The 15,730-nt window shown below is 36.7% G+C and overlaps 4 protein-coding genes and 1 long non-coding RNA gene across 13 annotated transcripts; 2 read left to right on the top strand and 3 right to left on the bottom strand.

The window, feature by feature from the left end:
• Positions 1-16: 16 nt before the first annotated feature.
• On the bottom strand, positions 17-4,482 carry LOC112494806. 4 transcript variants are annotated; one of them, XR_003060652.1, is made up of 4 exons: positions 4,016-4,482; positions 1,132-1,498; positions 748-1,076; positions 17-674 (listed from the first exon to the last, which is right to left on the bottom strand). It is a non-coding gene; the product is annotated as an uncharacterized LOC112494806 (long non-coding RNA). The 4 variants fall into 4 exon arrangements; XR_003060651.1 differs by lacking the exon at positions 4,016-4,482 and adding an exon at positions 2,775-3,635; XR_003060653.1 differs by lacking the exon at positions 4,016-4,482 and adding an exon at positions 1,891-2,289.
• LOC107270752 (tubulin beta-1 chain) lies at positions 3,675-8,689 on the top strand. Its single transcript, XM_015746063.2, has 2 exons — positions 3,675-3,854; positions 6,795-8,689. The coding sequence occupies exons 1-2, from the start codon at positions 3,798-3,800 to the stop codon at positions 8,082-8,084; spliced, it is 1,347 nt and encodes a 448-aa protein (XP_015601549.1). The 5' UTR covers positions 3,675-3,797; the 3' UTR covers positions 8,085-8,689.
• An 814-nt stretch (positions 8,690-9,503) lies between these two features.
• On the bottom strand, positions 9,504-11,564 carry LOC107270753 (sister chromatid cohesion protein DCC1). The gene is made up of 8 exons (XM_015746064.2): positions 11,427-11,564; positions 11,036-11,212; positions 10,689-10,881; positions 10,420-10,612; positions 10,129-10,345; positions 9,920-10,029; positions 9,677-9,860; positions 9,504-9,612 (listed from the first exon to the last, which is right to left on the bottom strand). Exons 1-8 carry the CDS (start codon positions 11,444-11,446, stop codon positions 9,507-9,509), a joined length of 1,200 nt encoding a protein of 399 aa, XP_015601550.1. The 5' UTR covers positions 11,447-11,564; the 3' UTR covers positions 9,504-9,506.
• Positions 11,541-13,383, top strand: LOC107270755 (elongin-C). 6 transcript variants are annotated; one of them, XM_015746067.2, is made up of 5 exons: positions 11,541-11,656; positions 12,137-12,191; positions 12,358-12,429; positions 12,606-12,799; positions 12,887-13,383. In XM_015746067.2, exons 2-5 carry the CDS (start codon positions 12,159-12,161, stop codon positions 13,026-13,028), a joined length of 441 nt encoding a protein of 146 aa, XP_015601553.1. In that variant the 5' UTR covers positions 11,541-11,656; positions 12,137-12,158; the 3' UTR covers positions 13,029-13,383. The 6 variants fall into 6 exon arrangements, with proteins under 6 accessions (XP_015601553.1, XP_015601557.1, XP_015601555.1 ...); XM_015746071.2 differs by having other exon boundaries at positions 12,132-12,191; XM_015746068.2 differs by having other exon boundaries at positions 11,566-11,656; positions 12,132-12,191; positions 12,322-12,429.
• Positions 13,384-14,030: 647 nt separating this feature from the next.
• Positions 14,031-15,398, bottom strand: LOC107270754 (biogenesis of lysosome-related organelles complex 1 subunit 2). The gene is made up of 2 exons (XM_015746065.2): positions 15,137-15,398; positions 14,031-14,946 (listed from the first exon to the last, which is right to left on the bottom strand). The coding sequence occupies exon 2, from the start codon at positions 14,922-14,924 to the stop codon at positions 14,427-14,429; it is 498 nt and encodes a 165-aa protein (XP_015601551.1). The 5' UTR covers positions 14,925-14,946; positions 15,137-15,398; the 3' UTR covers positions 14,031-14,426.
• Between the last annotated feature and the right edge of the window lie 332 nt (positions 15,399-15,730).

The raw sequence follows: 15,730 nt of genomic DNA, 5'->3' as shown, positions 1-15,730 counted from the left end.
AAAAGAAGGTATATAAAGTCGTATAATTAAAGAATTTTATATTTATATATTATAAAATACTTGTTTGGCGTTTAATCAAAGTGTGACATCAAGACTTGTATTTAGCACGTTCTTCCAAGTCCAAGAATGCGTTGCCGATGATCTTCCAGTTACCAGTACGCCTTTTACCGTAACTATGTACACAGGAGTATACATATGTAGTAACATACGTGTATACAAGTCTCAGAGAACCACCGCGAATCATTTTTACCGAGAGACTCTGATCCATACATGGTAACGACGAGAAGACTGGCGTACTGCAATACGTAATACATTACCGCATGCATACTATATCTTTTTCTCTCTCCCATAATCGCCATTCTTGCACTGAGTATAAGGAGGCAACATTATAAAACACTACACGTATCTATATACGTATCGTATGAGCCTACAAAGACTTGAATCTTGATTTAGATACGCGAATGAACTATGACATTGTCACGAAGAGGAAACAGATATTGAGTCTTTTATAAGAGCGACGTTTTCACTATGGTGAAAATAATCCTTCTTCGTTTATTAATTGATTCATGGATATGATACTACATATAGTATGTTTATGCTTCTCTCTGAAGTCTATCAAAAGGAGCACATGGAAAGCGTGTAAGATTGTTCCTGGACTGTAACAAAGTGTAGACCTGAAAGAATATGCATTAATGCGAGCTAAGGTATATATACTTATTTGAAGAGACAGTCTACGTATGTACGTACTTTCATTATATGTTTGTATTATTCCTGGGAAATTGTAGGAACGAATGGACTCCATTGGATATGATATATTCTTTCCTCGGATGTTAGAATTGGCTAAATTCATACAGAAAGTGCTTGTATATATTTTGTATGTAAAGCTGTACATATAGATTCCTCTGTGCTTATGCTGGTTGTAAATATTTTTTAAGTATTAGACTGTATATCCATGAGCTTGAATAATTCCAATATTTCAAGTCTATTGTACAAGCACGTCTCGACATTGATTGTCTAGTCACGGAGGTAGAATCGTCGTTTCCGTTCTGTTGTCCATCCAGGAGTTGTTATCACATCTAAAAAAAATATTTTTAGATACGAATTGGAATATTTAGTTTGATATTTTTATACCTTTAATTTCATTTAATAACTTATGAATGTGCAAATGGAGTTTTTAATGATTCCAGTTATGAGTTTTCGGGGTCATTCAACCAATGACTTCGCACCAGATACCATTTGAGGCCGCATCCTTGCAATTCTATCCTGCAACAGTGGCTCACCTTTCCGGATTGATTTGACGTTGACCATTGGCAATTCAAGTACATGGCTGCCGAGATTGGATCAAGTTCAACGGAGGCGTTTTGCGTGGGGGAATGACTTTTCGGCGACGTGTACCATTTTAGCGAATGAAACGTCAACGTCATTTTTATTCAGGGCCCTCTAGCTGTGGGCCCGACATTCGCAGTGATCGGCATCTATAATTGAATGAACGTGTAGGCTGAAACAAAGAGCGAGGATTCTGTAGTATGTAGGTATATTTCAGTGCGAAGATCAAATTCAGGGTTACCCTTTGTTTCCCTTCTGGTTTACATACATAATTATTATAAATCGACCCACTTGCTCTTGCATTTCCATTAAAAACAAACCCACTTTTATCCCAAAGACACAGAAGCTTAACACCTACAAAATTTTATTTCAGTTACAGACCAGTTTATAGACTTTTTCTGTTTCTAGTTTTTTTTCCTGTCTAAATCCAATCCGCCCACGTTACATTGTCTTTGCATAAGATCGATAAAAATAACACGATACTCGAATCAATGATAAATTATAATTCTACATATAAATATACATGATATGACGAGTACTACTGTATATTTGTTATCTACCTACACCGTTGGTCGACAGGAAATGTGTTGATATTTCTTCACAATTAATCCGAGTCGAATTCCGCATAAAAAAAGAGCTAACAATATAACACACAGTATGGTATGATAAAAGAGAAATAAACTCTCAGACAGGATGTCTAGGAACAAGCCATCACCTTCTCCACGGAATCCCTATGGCATTAATTACAGTTTTACATCCCAAGGGTTCCTGTCACGGTGAGTCACATATCGACCTCTTATGCTGTATAGGTTAGGGTCGACAACGTATTGAATAGTGAGTAAGGGTGGAAATAAAAGCATTGAACTTGTCACCTCACATGGCCATAATACCATTCCTATTTACCGACAGAGTGAAATTTCAGACAATACAATACCAAAACGCATCATCATCTTCCAACTACGATTTAAATAAGATTAACAAAAAGAGATTCCAAAACTGTTGAAATTTTTCATTTATCACCAGGCGATTATATCTATAAGTACGCTCGTTATTCTGCATTGTCAGTTATTCAAAATAATCTGTCCTTGTCGTTAAGCATACGTCACCGCTAATATATCCAAAAGATTATTACATTTTGCATGGAATGATTAAGAATAGCGTAGAGTATCTGAAAGTTTCAAAGGAGAAGACCTAATGTAATAAATCTCTGACCAAACTCTATCATACGTTTAGAGATAAATCTTTCACGTATTACGTATACAGTCAACAGATCTCTTAATTCTGTGAATGCCCACGCGTATGTACGATGATTAGTTCACTGCAAGCGTAGAAGGAAGTAGTCCTGAGTACTAGTGAGTAGTTAGGTTCATTAGAATCATTGTTTTTATATATGTATAAATATTCAGGTGGCACAAGAAATATGGAAATAGTTCATGAAAATGTCTTACTATTCTTCGTGTTTGTTTTTAAGCATGACTCGTATCCTCGTCATATTATTTTTACGTGGTAAAAGATCTGTACACTATATGACCGTTTATATACATATATATACACATATATAGATATACACATAGTATACTGGCCAGTTTAGTATTCGTGTCAGCTAACTTTTCGTAGGCGTCGATTTCGGCCTACGGCAATGCAGCTTGCATGACCAACAGAACTAATGTCCCTAGACTTTATCCCTGCCGTGTAGAATATCAATTCTTATCTGTATCCTCGAGTAGTGAATAAAATAACGAATCTAGGATTATCCGCTTAGCGATGGCCTTTCACTGAACAAAACGGACATAAGAGTTTCCAAAATGCGCTAATGGTTATACTAGAAAATTTGAAGTTTCTATCTCATAACACAGATACATTAGACGCTATTATATTCACATGGGAATCTTAAAATGCAATTGTTTTGACGTAAAATTGTCAAATCCAATAAAAATTATTGAATTTTATTATCAGATCGGTTTGCATCATCACATCAAGTGGAATAATTTAGTTGGGAAACTTCGAATCAATAGTAACTCTGCGTAATCCCAGTACGATAATACAAAACAAAAACAAAAAAAAGAAAGAATTTTCTACGGAGATATTAAACTACAAATATATTCTCTGCCAAATCATTGTGTCTTATGTGCGAAAAGGACAAAATTACGGCAGGCCATGAATTTTTTGAAGATTTTTTGGAGATGGCAACAGCAATCCAATCTAGGTAGTTATTGGTAATGTTGGCGGCACTGACGACACGGTCGCCCGCGACGTCGCGAGTTACCGTAGTGGGGATATGCAGGACCAATCAGAGCATTGCCAGCGATCAACCTCCTGCGCCCCACCACAGCCAGTCAGGGGCTTGAAAATCTGTAACGGACGCCGCTGCTAGCGCATATTCGTTTCTTGGCTCTCGCGAGGTGTTAGATCTCGTCAGTAAGACTTCTACTTTGATCGTACGAGAGAGTTATCCAGTCAACGCATAAAACATGAGGGAAATCGTGCACATCCAGGCCGGCCAGTGCGGAAACCAAATTGGCGCTAAGGTAAGTCGAAATGCGATATTTGTTTGTTTTATTCGAGTCACTAGATACTGTGTATGAACTCTTGGGAACCAGTGGGATATCCTTTTGTTTTTAATGGGGTATGAGATTCACTCATACTGTCTCTTTACACGTTTACGATTAGATTCACGTCTCTTACTCACTTTGAGAACATTTCGGGTTCATCAGTCGCAAGTATCAGACCATATAGTATATTCATCTTTCCAAGTGCATCTTCCTATACAAGCGTTTCACACGCTTATCATTTTTAATCATTGTAGGAATTCTACAAATGTTCTCATTGACCATAATAGCTTCGATTACATTTTCCTGAAGGAATTTATTCGAAAACCACAATAAGATCCAATCGTAATTAACACAGTGGAGAAACATTGTAGTAATTTTTTCCCAGAGTGTAGACTATCATGGCGACAGGACGCGCCGGCCGGCAAACGGTCGGTGTAACGGTTTTTTGTTCTCAAATGAGACTGTGTCGTTATCCGCGCTCGCACCTCTTTCTTGTTTTTTTTGTTTAATTAGGGATCCTTATTGTAACTGTACTAATTGAAATTGTGATCAAGCTACTTATAAAATCTCACGATCCTACTAACATCTTGTAAAAAATATAAAACAGACGTGTAGGTCGTGAACACTATATGGCTGGGTGTGGCTTATCTTGGCGTCCTGTGTTGAAGCCAGCATACCAGTGTGTAGATGCGGCAATGGCATCGAGCGGTTGCGCACGCACCTCTTCTCTCGTCTCCTTGTTGAAGCATATTTTGGTAGTTTTGAAACTTGTCTTTTTATCCTTGTAATTTTTAACCCTCTGTATATGAAGGGGTTCATAATCTGACTGTGTTCCTATTTGAAAGTTTCTCAATGCTCTTATCGACGTCAGACTATTTATTCTACAATACAGTGTCTCTTATCCAAAAATGAATCTAATGGCAGGTTAAGATTTTTTTAACAACATTGTAACACTTTGTTAACCGATGAAAGAAGCAGTTTTAAGGCTGTATAAAAAGTAACAAGGATATCCGAAGGAATTTACATTACCTTGTATCAGTGAATAATCTTTTTATCTATATGACGGCTTATTTATTCTCTGTATATGTTAGATAGGTCGTAACATGTTAAAATAAAATATTGTTAGACACGGGAAATTAAAGAATGGCGTATTTTCACGGTTGGTAGTTTTCAAGGATACTTTTAAGTCATTGTCCGTTGTCTAGACTTTCCATCTTCCCGTGTTGGAAGTAATATAATTTTTTTTAGTTATACCGTGTGTCACGCTGTTATCCGTTATTGAAAATTTATTGAGAATTTCACGTTTATGCAATGATTAAGAACCGTGCAGGGATAATATGTTTGAGATCAAGGACAACAACTCTTACGTGGCTCTCGTGAGTCGCAGCCAAATAAAGTAAAATACATCCTCTCGCCATTTTCCTGTGGCCTAGAGATACAGTATAGTATACCTACCTCTAGTCGGCCGTCCAGGTGTATTGATCGTTTCGTCCAGGGTTACTGGCCAGTTTCGTGCGCACGGACTCCTCTGCTACATTGCATATATATTTAGCATACACTTTCATCCAGGCAACCAGAAGCTCTATTCAAAATTGGTTCCATGACCGTAGGACGGAAAATTTCTTTTCCTACGAAGCCCTCCGTTTGCTCATTCCATGACTTGAAAGTTCAGGAAAAGTAATTTCGGAACAGCTGCTCAGTAGCTGACAAAGGATCCGAGGCAGATGTGTACCCAGTGGTTGCCATCCCGCTGGACGACATTCTGACAGTTACGAGAAACAATAATTTCTGTTTACTTTAAGAATTTAGATAGATTGCATTGTAGAAACGATATAAGCACTGATTAGGCCCTCTTTATCGATAATTATCTGATGCAATTTAAATCTTAGCTGTTCGGAAAGTCAAAAATAGACATTGAGTTAAAGCACTATTGTATCTTTATACTTATTATTGGTACTGTACCTCTGTATCTATAGTACAATGCACTATAGTCTATGGTGTAAACGGATGGGATTAACGGTAAAATCTGTAACCTTTTTGCCGGCACCGTAATAATTCTTTGAAGAAAGGAATGATTTTCATAGATTTTAAGTTTGTGTAGTTTGCACTTAGGATAGGTGACATATTAGTGGTAGAAGCGGGATTATGTTAATTATCCAATCGTGTCAGTTTACGGTCATCTCTATATATAGCGGTGACATTGGTGACTCATATCTTGCAGTAATGTATTACACTGGGAATGGATTGAACCAGAGTGGGGACCAGTCGACGAGGTAGCTTCCCACTACCAGTGGATGTTCTTATATGGTCAACAGTTAATACCTAGTGTCTCCTTATACGACACATGGTGTCGAACTGACACTTCACATTTCGTTATCTAGGCTGGCTGGTGCCCCAAAGCCTTAGGGCAGTAGATTGCATTGGTAAACAACACGATACTTAACTACAGACACTTTGAAAGACCTTAGTAGATACCTGATGGTCTCGTGGAGTTCAGCGGTTCGATTTCTAGAAATATCTATTTGTCCGAGGTCTTTGAACTATGGCTAAGAGACAGAGACGTAAGTAGACAGGCAAGCAGGTTGCTGGGTAGGTTGATAGCTCATTCCGGCATGGAATGGCGAGCCAGGTTTATGCGCGCTCGAGTGTAGCTGACCGGGAGCCGGCTTGGTCGGCGACTACCTCTACATCGCTAATTAGTCTCGATTGGCACTCAAGCGATTCGTTAAGTCTAGGTGGTGAAAAGGAAATGGGTGGTAGTCGATGATCGGATTGAGAACTTTGAGGATGATGAGGAAAGGAATGGGGTTGATGGATAAAGAATTGGAGGAGGGAATAATTCTGAGGGGATGATGTTTGATTTATGGGCTTGAGATATGATTGATCACTAATGGATTGTATTTTTGCTGTTTGCAGTTTTGGGAAATCATCAGCGACGAGCATGGCATTGACCCGACTGGTGCCTACCACGGAGATTCCGATCTTCAGCTAGAGAGGATCAACGTGTACTACAATGAGGCATCTGGTGGCAAATACGTGCCCAGGGCCATCCTCGTCGATCTGGAACCCGGCACTATGGATTCCGTACGATCGGGACCCTTCGGACAGATTTTCCGCCCTGACAACTTCGTCTTTGGTCAGAGCGGTGCTGGAAACAACTGGGCTAAGGGTCATTACACCGAGGGTGCCGAGCTTGTTGACTCTGTCCTCGATGTAGTGAGGAAGGAAGCTGAAAGCTGTGACTGCCTTCAGGGATTCCAGCTCACTCACTCTCTTGGTGGTGGTACTGGATCTGGTATGGGTACCCTTCTCATCTCCAAGATCCGTGAGGAATACCCCGACAGAATTATGAACACCTACTCCGTCGTACCATCGCCCAAGGTCTCCGACACTGTTGTCGAGCCCTACAACGCCACCTTATCCGTTCACCAGCTCGTGGAGAATACCGACGAGACCTACTGCATCGATAACGAAGCCCTTTACGACATATGCTTCCGTACCCTTAAACTTTCCACCCCCACCTACGGTGACCTGAACCATCTGGTCTCCCTCACCATGTCTGGCGTCACTACCTGCCTCAGGTTCCCCGGTCAGCTCAACGCTGATCTCAGAAAACTCGCCGTAAACATGGTACCTTTCCCTCGTCTCCACTTCTTCATGCCTGGATTCGCACCTCTTACGTCCCGTGGCAGCCAGCAATACAGAGCACTCTCTGTACCAGAACTCACCCAGCAGATGTTCGATGCCAAGAACATGATGGCTGCCTGCGATCCTCGTCATGGAAGGTACCTCACCGTCGCCGCCATCTTCCGTGGCAGAATGTCCATGAAGGAAGTCGATGAGCAAATGCTCAACATTCAAAACAAGAACAGCTCCTACTTCGTTGAATGGATTCCCAACAACGTAAAGACCGCTGTGTGCGACATCCCACCTCGTGGACTTAAAATGTCCGCCACCTTCATTGGAAACTCCACCGCCATCCAGGAGCTCTTCAAGCGCATCTCTGAGCAGTTTACTGCTATGTTCAGGAGAAAGGCTTTCCTTCATTGGTACACTGGCGAGGGTATGGATGAGATGGAATTCACTGAGGCTGAATCCAACATGAACGACTTGGTCTCCGAATATCAACAATACCAGGAAGCTACGGCTGATGAGGATGCAGAGTTCGACGAAGAACAGGAAGCCGAGGTCGACGAAACTAACTAAGAACCTAAGTATAATCTAAACAGCGTGAAGGATTGACGAGATGAGAAGATGATTGCGGTAAGGATGAACCCCATCCTTATTGCATTGATCTTCTCAGTTCGTTACACTGTTTACATTATATATGTGTAACGGATATATCAATTCTATAACGATATTAATTAGTGCCCTTAATAATAAAGCCTCTATACGATAATTGATCTTTTCTTTGAGCATAATTTCCATCAGCTTTCTTTTATATTCTCACGTACTACGTGCTTGTTGAATTCTTGTTCTTACTTTTGTTTTCATTATTAATTTCTAAAGCTATGATGACCCCCGCGTATGCGGCTATTAAAAAAACCATGACATTCATAGTTGTATAAAAATGATTTCATAAGAAAAAACAGTAATGAGAGCGCTTGAAAAGGGCCGAAAGATGAGTTACGGCTTAAATGATATATTGTTACTGGATTGATATATTCAGTATTCGTATAAACTTGCAACACTCCGAATATATCAATAATCAATAACGATATTCACTCCAGTGTAAAACCGCTTAAGCGGCTGCCGATCATCATTCTCTTAATAAATTATTATCGAATAAAATTTTATTTTGTTAATGCGTACATCCTGATTACTTAGTACGCATAGTATAATCACTGTCCATGTTTCATCAACGTTAATATTTCTAAAATATCTGTACATGTTCTAGATTACATTATGAATTGTGTCACGTCAAAATTGCATGTTGTGCGAGTGGCTACGAAATTCGTATTATCACTTGGATCGCCAAACTATTTTCGGATCTTGCGTTTTTATGCTCGTTTAACCGGTTTGTTAATTTCATCTACTAAGACTTTGAATTTGCATTTTGACCAGTACGGCAGAAGATCTTAATATTTGATGTTCATCACAGTGTTACAAGAACGAAAAAAAGTTATGTATTTTGGAGCGTGTTAATATCAATATTGAATCGCACGTGCTAAATTGCTATAAGTACGTACATTAATCAGCGATTTCAGGTTTTTATTATCTTCAATGAAGCTTGTCAAAATAATGGATGCGTCAGCTGCAACTTGAACTGCAGTAACTTGATGATTGAATGATTTAAATAAGATTCAATTTTCGAGATTGCACGGTAAGTGTTATCTGTATTTTATGGTTTCCTGTCCTCGAGCATTTAACAGATGTATATACACACACCTTCACTTTATCGTGGAACTTCCGGCATTATCTCATTGGTGATCTTAATAGATTATCATGAATGTCACGTAACGTGCATATATGTATAACGGTTCTAATTATGAAGATCTAAAATAGACAGTGACTAGCTCAACATTTATTAAGAGGATAAAGTGCAGGAGATAATAGGTATATAGTAAAAAGAATGTTAGTATTAACAGCTTTTTATTTAGTATAAAAAATTGATTTAAAGATATATTTTTATTTACCATGTTTCGTACTATAATATTTAATTCCATTAACTTTTGAACACCTCGTGTATTTGGTTAAAAGAGCATTAACATTTAATTTGTCTGTTGTTAGACCTCTGAAAGTGAAATCACACTTTTGTATTGAAAGATATGAGTCATGCAGTTTTATTCTATACTTACGATACGTAAGGTGTTATTTCATCGATAGTCCACTTGTCTTTTACTTTAAAGAGCTCGCTAAATCTTGTGTTTATGTTATCTGATAGATTTACGGAGGGGAATGATATCACCTCTTTCCTTGTTTTTGAACTGTTATATATAATCAGCGCTACTCCGCTGAGATATGACTCCTTTGGTTCCATATCTTAAGAAATTTAAAAAAATATACTAAGCTTATAGAAAGTATGTATTCTTTGAACTTACTTTCAGGTGTTCCTATACGCCATGCCTCCATAAATTCTTTGTAATCATTTTTTGGACAAGCAGCCAATAATACTTTGGCGAGAAACTTGCATGTTTTCTCTTCATTGTATCTGCATAATTTTTTAATATTTTAATGGAATTATTGTCATTAGATTGTATCTCGTAAAGTAATACAATAATAGTTAGACAAAATTTATAATAACTGGTACCTGTACAAGGATGTCCCGTCGCTTTTAGTTTTTTCACTGACTTCTGTATAGGCATTAAATAATCCTTCGAAAACAGGCCAAGGAATAAGTTCTTTTAAAGATTCATATGTAACATCCTTGTCAATGTCATCGAGTTCCCAAGAATTTTCATCTATGAGATCCAACATTAGTGTAAGGGCTCTGGCTTCATATTCGAAAGATATTAGACGGAAATAGCCTGATAAATTAAAAAATAATATATGTAATCATTAGCAAAGTGTTATGCACTCTTGAAATAGTTATTTAACATACCGTCGATATTAATGATCATATAATCAGTCAGTGCCCTTTTTAGCTCCTCTTCACTGGCTTGTATTTCACTCTTAAGTCTATGCCAATCATACAAAGTGCCTCGATCCAGATTTTGCTCATACTCCATTCCTTTGAATGATGAAGGTTCAAGTACCACTAGTAGCTTGCTCAATTTAGGTTTGCAATTGTGAACCTAAAATTATATTTATCAGTAGAAGTGCATTTTATATTTCATGGCACTATTTAAGAGTATTGGTAATAATAATTACTTCAAAATATGTATGGTAGATTCCTTTTACATCTCGTCTCTCTATAATTCTCTCATTGCTTTGTGTTTCTTCTGCAAATTTAAAGTTTGGTACCAACATCCAGGAATTTGATGTTTCTGCTTCCTTTATATCATATGTTCTGTCTTTGGTGCACAGTACTGCAGGTTCATGCTTTTCACCACAAAATGATAAGCTGCAATAATAATTATTTATTCAGTAATGTTATATTTGTTAAATTATGGATCCTTAATGAAAACTGTCAATCAATTTTCTGTAGAGTATCTATCAAAATATTCTTATAAAATTAATGAACAAGTTGATTATTAGAAATGATAAAAATTATTTACCAGTCTCCTTCATTAAGTACATTCAATAAATGAGTATCCAATTCCAATAATTTAATATCAGAATTCTTATTACTATTTGGAGTAAATTGTAAAATTTGTGTTATGCCATTTAAATCTGCCTCATCGATGTTAGCCAGTTGCAACGTATCCAAGACATCTTCTGCTGTTCGTAAACATCTAAAGCAAAAGTTACATAAAGGTTTTTTAATTAAAAAAATAGAATGATTTAATATTAACTTTGATGCAAACTGAATATAATTTTAGAAATTTAGAAACATATAAAAATAAATCATCTATGCATATTCTTAACTAATTTGGCTTATATGGAATGTGAGATATTATTTATAAGAGTATATTAATTATAAGAGAAACAATATTGTTTACTACTAACGTATCCCTGACAGATTCCATGGTGCAGATCAAGTTCGGGCTGTTCGGGTTGGACTAGGTACCGGATGTACATTTTCGCGCACTTTCTTTCCATCCAATAAGCATCCGAGAATTTTCGAACTCGATATTTGTCCTAATATTTCAGACGCCTTGCAGCCATATTCGTTTACCTTCTTAGGTAGCTTCAACAGTTTTCAGCTTATAACACGTCGAGTTTCGCTTCATTTTATCGTAAGTATTATTTTCCCTTAACAGTATTTATAAACAAATTATTCTGTTTCCTTCAATTTACTTAGGTAGGCATATCAATTTAATTTTCAAGCATTAAAGCAAACCAATGCTACTTCACGAGCAATGATAAACGTTTGTAACCTATATTTGTTCAAAATTTGATGACTAATAACACTAATTTTCTTTGTAAGTGACTTGTTCATAAATAATTAGATTCTGGCGTACAAGAATATTATATATTTACGACAATATAAATGTCAAAGTATTAATTGAGACGCATTTTAAAAAACAAACAGCATTTGCCTGTAAAAAAAGTGTTTTATAATAATCTATTATATACATATAGCTTCTTCCGACAATAAATATTACATTACTCGTTCTATCAATAGGCTTCCTCAGTTTAAATAATCATGGAAATATTTGTGTAATTTTCATTAGGAGTAAGCCATTTATGGAGTTTGTTGTTTGTCTCTAGAACAGCTCGTCAGTCTGCACAGAAGTCATGTCTGGTGATATGAGTATGCACGCTGAGAAGGTATGTATTTTGTTGTAACTCTAAATACACATCCTTTCTTGTATGTAAAGCATAAAATTCTGTTGCACCTAGTGATAATTAGCAGCATAGTTACAACGGCTTGCAATTCACCAAAGTTTCCCTATTACAGTGATTACTAATATTCCTTTTTATTCATAATATGAAGCCCGATTATGAGGAAGATGTTGACGATAAGGGAGAAGAAGAAGGGGGAAAATCAACTATTGACTTGCATGCGGTACCTATCACACAGCCTATTCAATTATTTCTGCTTCGAATAACTGTTAATTTAACATTGCATATTTGCCTCCTTTTCACTCCTACCCCCTAACAATTCTATAAAGCAGTTATACTTGACTTCTTCACTTTTATTATAGCAAATATAGCTATGTTAAACTATAATATTATTTTCAGCAAGAATCAGGTCCAGTATATGGGGGATGTGAAGGTCCTGATGCTATGTACGTCAAGCTTGTAAGCAGCGATGGTCATGAATTCATAGTCAAACGAGAGCATGCCCTGACCAGTGGTACAATCAAAGCCATGCTCAGTGGTCCTGGCCAGTTTGCAGAAAACGAGGCAAATGAAGTTAACTTTCGTGAAATTCCGTATGTATCATAACAATACCCAGGAATTCTTTTTGCACATTCAATATCACAGGCAAAGACATACAAGATGGATACTTTTCTTTACAGCTCCCACGTACTACAGAAGGTCTGTATGTATTTCACATACAAGGTGCGTTACACGAACAGCAGCACGGAAATTCCTGAATTCCCAATAGCACCGGAAATCGCCCTGGAACTATTGATGGCTGGAAATTTCCTTGACTGTTAGATTGATTCTTTAAACGGCTGGAGGCACGCTGATGGAGCCAGTTGAGAAAATGCGCTCAGGATTCAGAAACACGTCGATCATACAGACGGTGTTTTAAGAACTGTGTGATCTTATTGTGAGACGAGCTAAATGCAGGCTAGATTGTCCTACCTCTCGGTATCATAACCGAATCGTGAATAGAGTTCTCGTGCGATAAAGTTGCGTGCCGAAAACAAAGTTTACGATCTGGCCTAACAACGTCGAGTGGAATCCTGGGCTGATATGCGATTGCAAAGCGACAACGTCGTTTAGTGCTGGACATTTAACGAACACATTGTACCAATTAATAAATGATTTAAATTGATTCGCAACGTAAGCAGCAGTAACCTTTGATCGTTAATATAAATTCATTTTTTCTTTTTTTTTTAGTGACTCAAGTGACTTTCGGTTCTCTTTAAAATAATTTAAATACTGTTGTTCGAACGTTGTGCACGACGGCGATAGGCGGTGATTGTTAATTTTTACACTAGAAATAATGTGCAATACTCGTAAGCTGCACGAATCAGAATATGAAAGTCCTTGCTTGATCTTGTCAAATTTTAGGAAAATTTAACGGTAAACTTTTCACAAGTAACGTTGTACAAAAGAATGTCCATTTATGTTAGTTTTTCCATATGACAGATGATTCGTACAGATATGTTTTTCTCATTTTGAAACACGAATAAGTATACATAATATATAATATATATTGTATACATAATATATAAATATTCGGATTATTTTTGTTTTCTTCTATTTAATATGGAATTTGTTACCTCATAACGGAAGCTATCATAATTGTATACATAATTTTTGACGTAATAAAGACTCAATTTTGAATTATAGTACTTGGCCAATTGAATTGCGGTTTCTAGTAGATACAATTAATTTAATAACGTGATGTACCATATCTCTATTATCTGCCTTAGATAATAAATTCATCAATCTCTGATTGCTCGCCATTGATGGTATAACCACAGTAAATTCAATAGTAACATTTATATTATTAATAAATAATAGAATACAGATTTTGCACATCTGCCGGCTATGTATAAATTATAATACGCGTGTACATCAATAATAAAAGTTCTACTCTATACTAGCATTTATGTTATTTTAGTTACAAATATGAACCCTTGTTATTTAATAACTTATTGATACTTCTAAATACAGAATTCCTTCTTGTTTAGAGATCTTATTCCTATGACCATATATTGCACCAAAGGAGGCAATTGTGTATTAAAAATAAGAATTTAGAACTCCATGAATATCGATGAAGCAAATCCTTTTAATAACATATCACATAATTTAGATTATATGAAAATATTTACCCATGGGGTACAGTGGCAATTAAAATATTTCAAAACAGACAGCGACATCTCACTTGCTACTGTTCTCTTTCTCGATTTCCTTGAATTTAGCTTCCAGTCTTTTGGAATATGCAGCTAATTTATATGCAGCCTGCTCTAATTTTGTTACACTGTCATCTATCTGATTAATGTTATCCAGTACTGGTTGAAGTTTCTTATACTTTTGATTTAGTGTATCTAATGAATGTGCCACATTTGTCGATATGGTTTTCAACTCTGCATACTTCTCAATGGCTTCCTTATTTAAGCGCTCTAATAATCGGTAATCAGCATGAGTCGCAGTAAGCTCTTCTTGAAGATATTCTCCAGTCTTTTGAAACATTGTATTTGCCAAACGGCTAAGATTGGGATCATGTGGATCTAAAGCTTCAAAACTACTTGTACTTGTTGACAGAGTAGTTCCACGTTTTGGAGATTCACATCGTAGATTTCCATCCAATTCCAAATTATCCACTGACACATTGTCACTTTGTGTTCCTTCTTTGCCAGTATCTTTGACTGAGCTCATATTCAAAGTTTCTCTATAACGTCTGTATACAAAACATGAAAAATTTGTTAGGAAACATGTTTTTCTAAAGTAATACAACATATAAAAATTGCCAATTGTTATAGTTAACCTACCCATATCCCAGTTAATTTTTAATTGTAAAAGTCATTTTCTATGTTAATGACTATTTATTAAGATAAACATTTTTTATAATTTTAAAAACATGTACTAACCTTCCTTTTAAATACAAATGTCAAACACTCAACTAGTTGATACAATCGTTAATAATTAATACTGACTGATACTGACAGAAAGTCAGCTATGAATCAGTATGCAACAGAAAGTAATAAGGAGATAATCAACGCTACGGCTTTATGTCACTTTAGGCGCTACCAAAAGCATGGCGTTAAATCGTGGAGAAGAGTCCGGCAGTAGCAGGCAGTAGGATTTTGTGATCATCGCCTCCGCCGACAATGCGAATCCCGTCGTAGCCGAGCTAAATGTGAACACGACCGCGTAGCTTGGCGGGCAGAGGTTCTCCGCTACTCACCGCTGGTTCCCAAAGCAACTCTTAAAACGAGACCGGGAACTATAGAACTTCTCAAGAATTATTGAAAAAGCCTATTGTTGAAAAAGAAAAGTTTAAAGTGGTAGCGCATGTAACATACCACACGTATATTATATTGTAGTGATATATTTTAATATATTTCTAATGGCATTGATATTACTAATCTTTCGCGAGCTATATATGTACATATGTACTTTGTATACTGTATCATTATTGCATTTGTTGAATAAATTATCTTGAAACTCTTATACACGTTGAT

This window comes from Cephus cinctus, unplaced genomic scaffold (genome assembly GCF_000341935.2).
Source record: "Cephus cinctus unplaced genomic scaffold, Ccin1 Ccin1_scaffold0814, whole genome shotgun sequence".
NCBI lineage: Eukaryota > Metazoa > Arthropoda > Insecta > Hymenoptera > Cephidae > Cephus > Cephus cinctus.
The sequence above is the reverse complement of the archived record's forward strand: the minus strand, read 5'-3'. Positions and strand labels throughout refer to the sequence as shown.

Bases quoted from the DNA above. Each gene is read 5' to 3' on its own strand.
- LOC107270752 (XM_015746063.2), top strand. From the start codon at position 3,798: ATGAGGGAAATCGTGCACATCCAGGCCGGCCAGTGCGGAAACCAAATT. The intron at 3,855-6,794 runs GTAAGTCGAAAT...TGCTGTTTGCAG, and splicing joins GAAACCAAATTGGCGCTAAG to TTTTGGGAAATCATCAGCGA.
- LOC107270753 (XM_015746064.2), bottom strand. From the start codon at position 11,446: ATGGAATCTGTCAGGGATAC. The intron at 10,882-11,035 runs GTAAATAATTTT...TTATTATTGCAG, and splicing joins GTACTTAATGAAGGAGACTG to CTTATCATTTTGTGGTGAAA. The intron at 9,613-9,676 runs GTAAGTATAGAA...TTTCACTTTCAG, and splicing joins GAAATAACACCTTACGTATC to AGGTCTAACAACAGACAAAT.
- LOC107270755 (XM_015746067.2), top strand. From the start codon at position 12,159: ATGTCTGGTGATATGAGTATGCACGCTGAGAAG. The intron at 12,192-12,357 runs GTATGTATTTTG...CATAATATGAAG, and splicing joins TGAGTATGCACGCTGAGAAG to CCCGATTATGAGGAAGATGT. The intron at 12,800-12,886 runs GTATGTATCATA...TTTTCTTTACAG, and splicing joins GTTAACTTTCGTGAAATTCC to CTCCCACGTACTACAGAAGG.
- LOC107270754 (XM_015746065.2), bottom strand. From the start codon at position 14,924: ATGAGCTCAGTCAAAGATACTGGCAAAGAAGGAACACAAAGTGACAAT.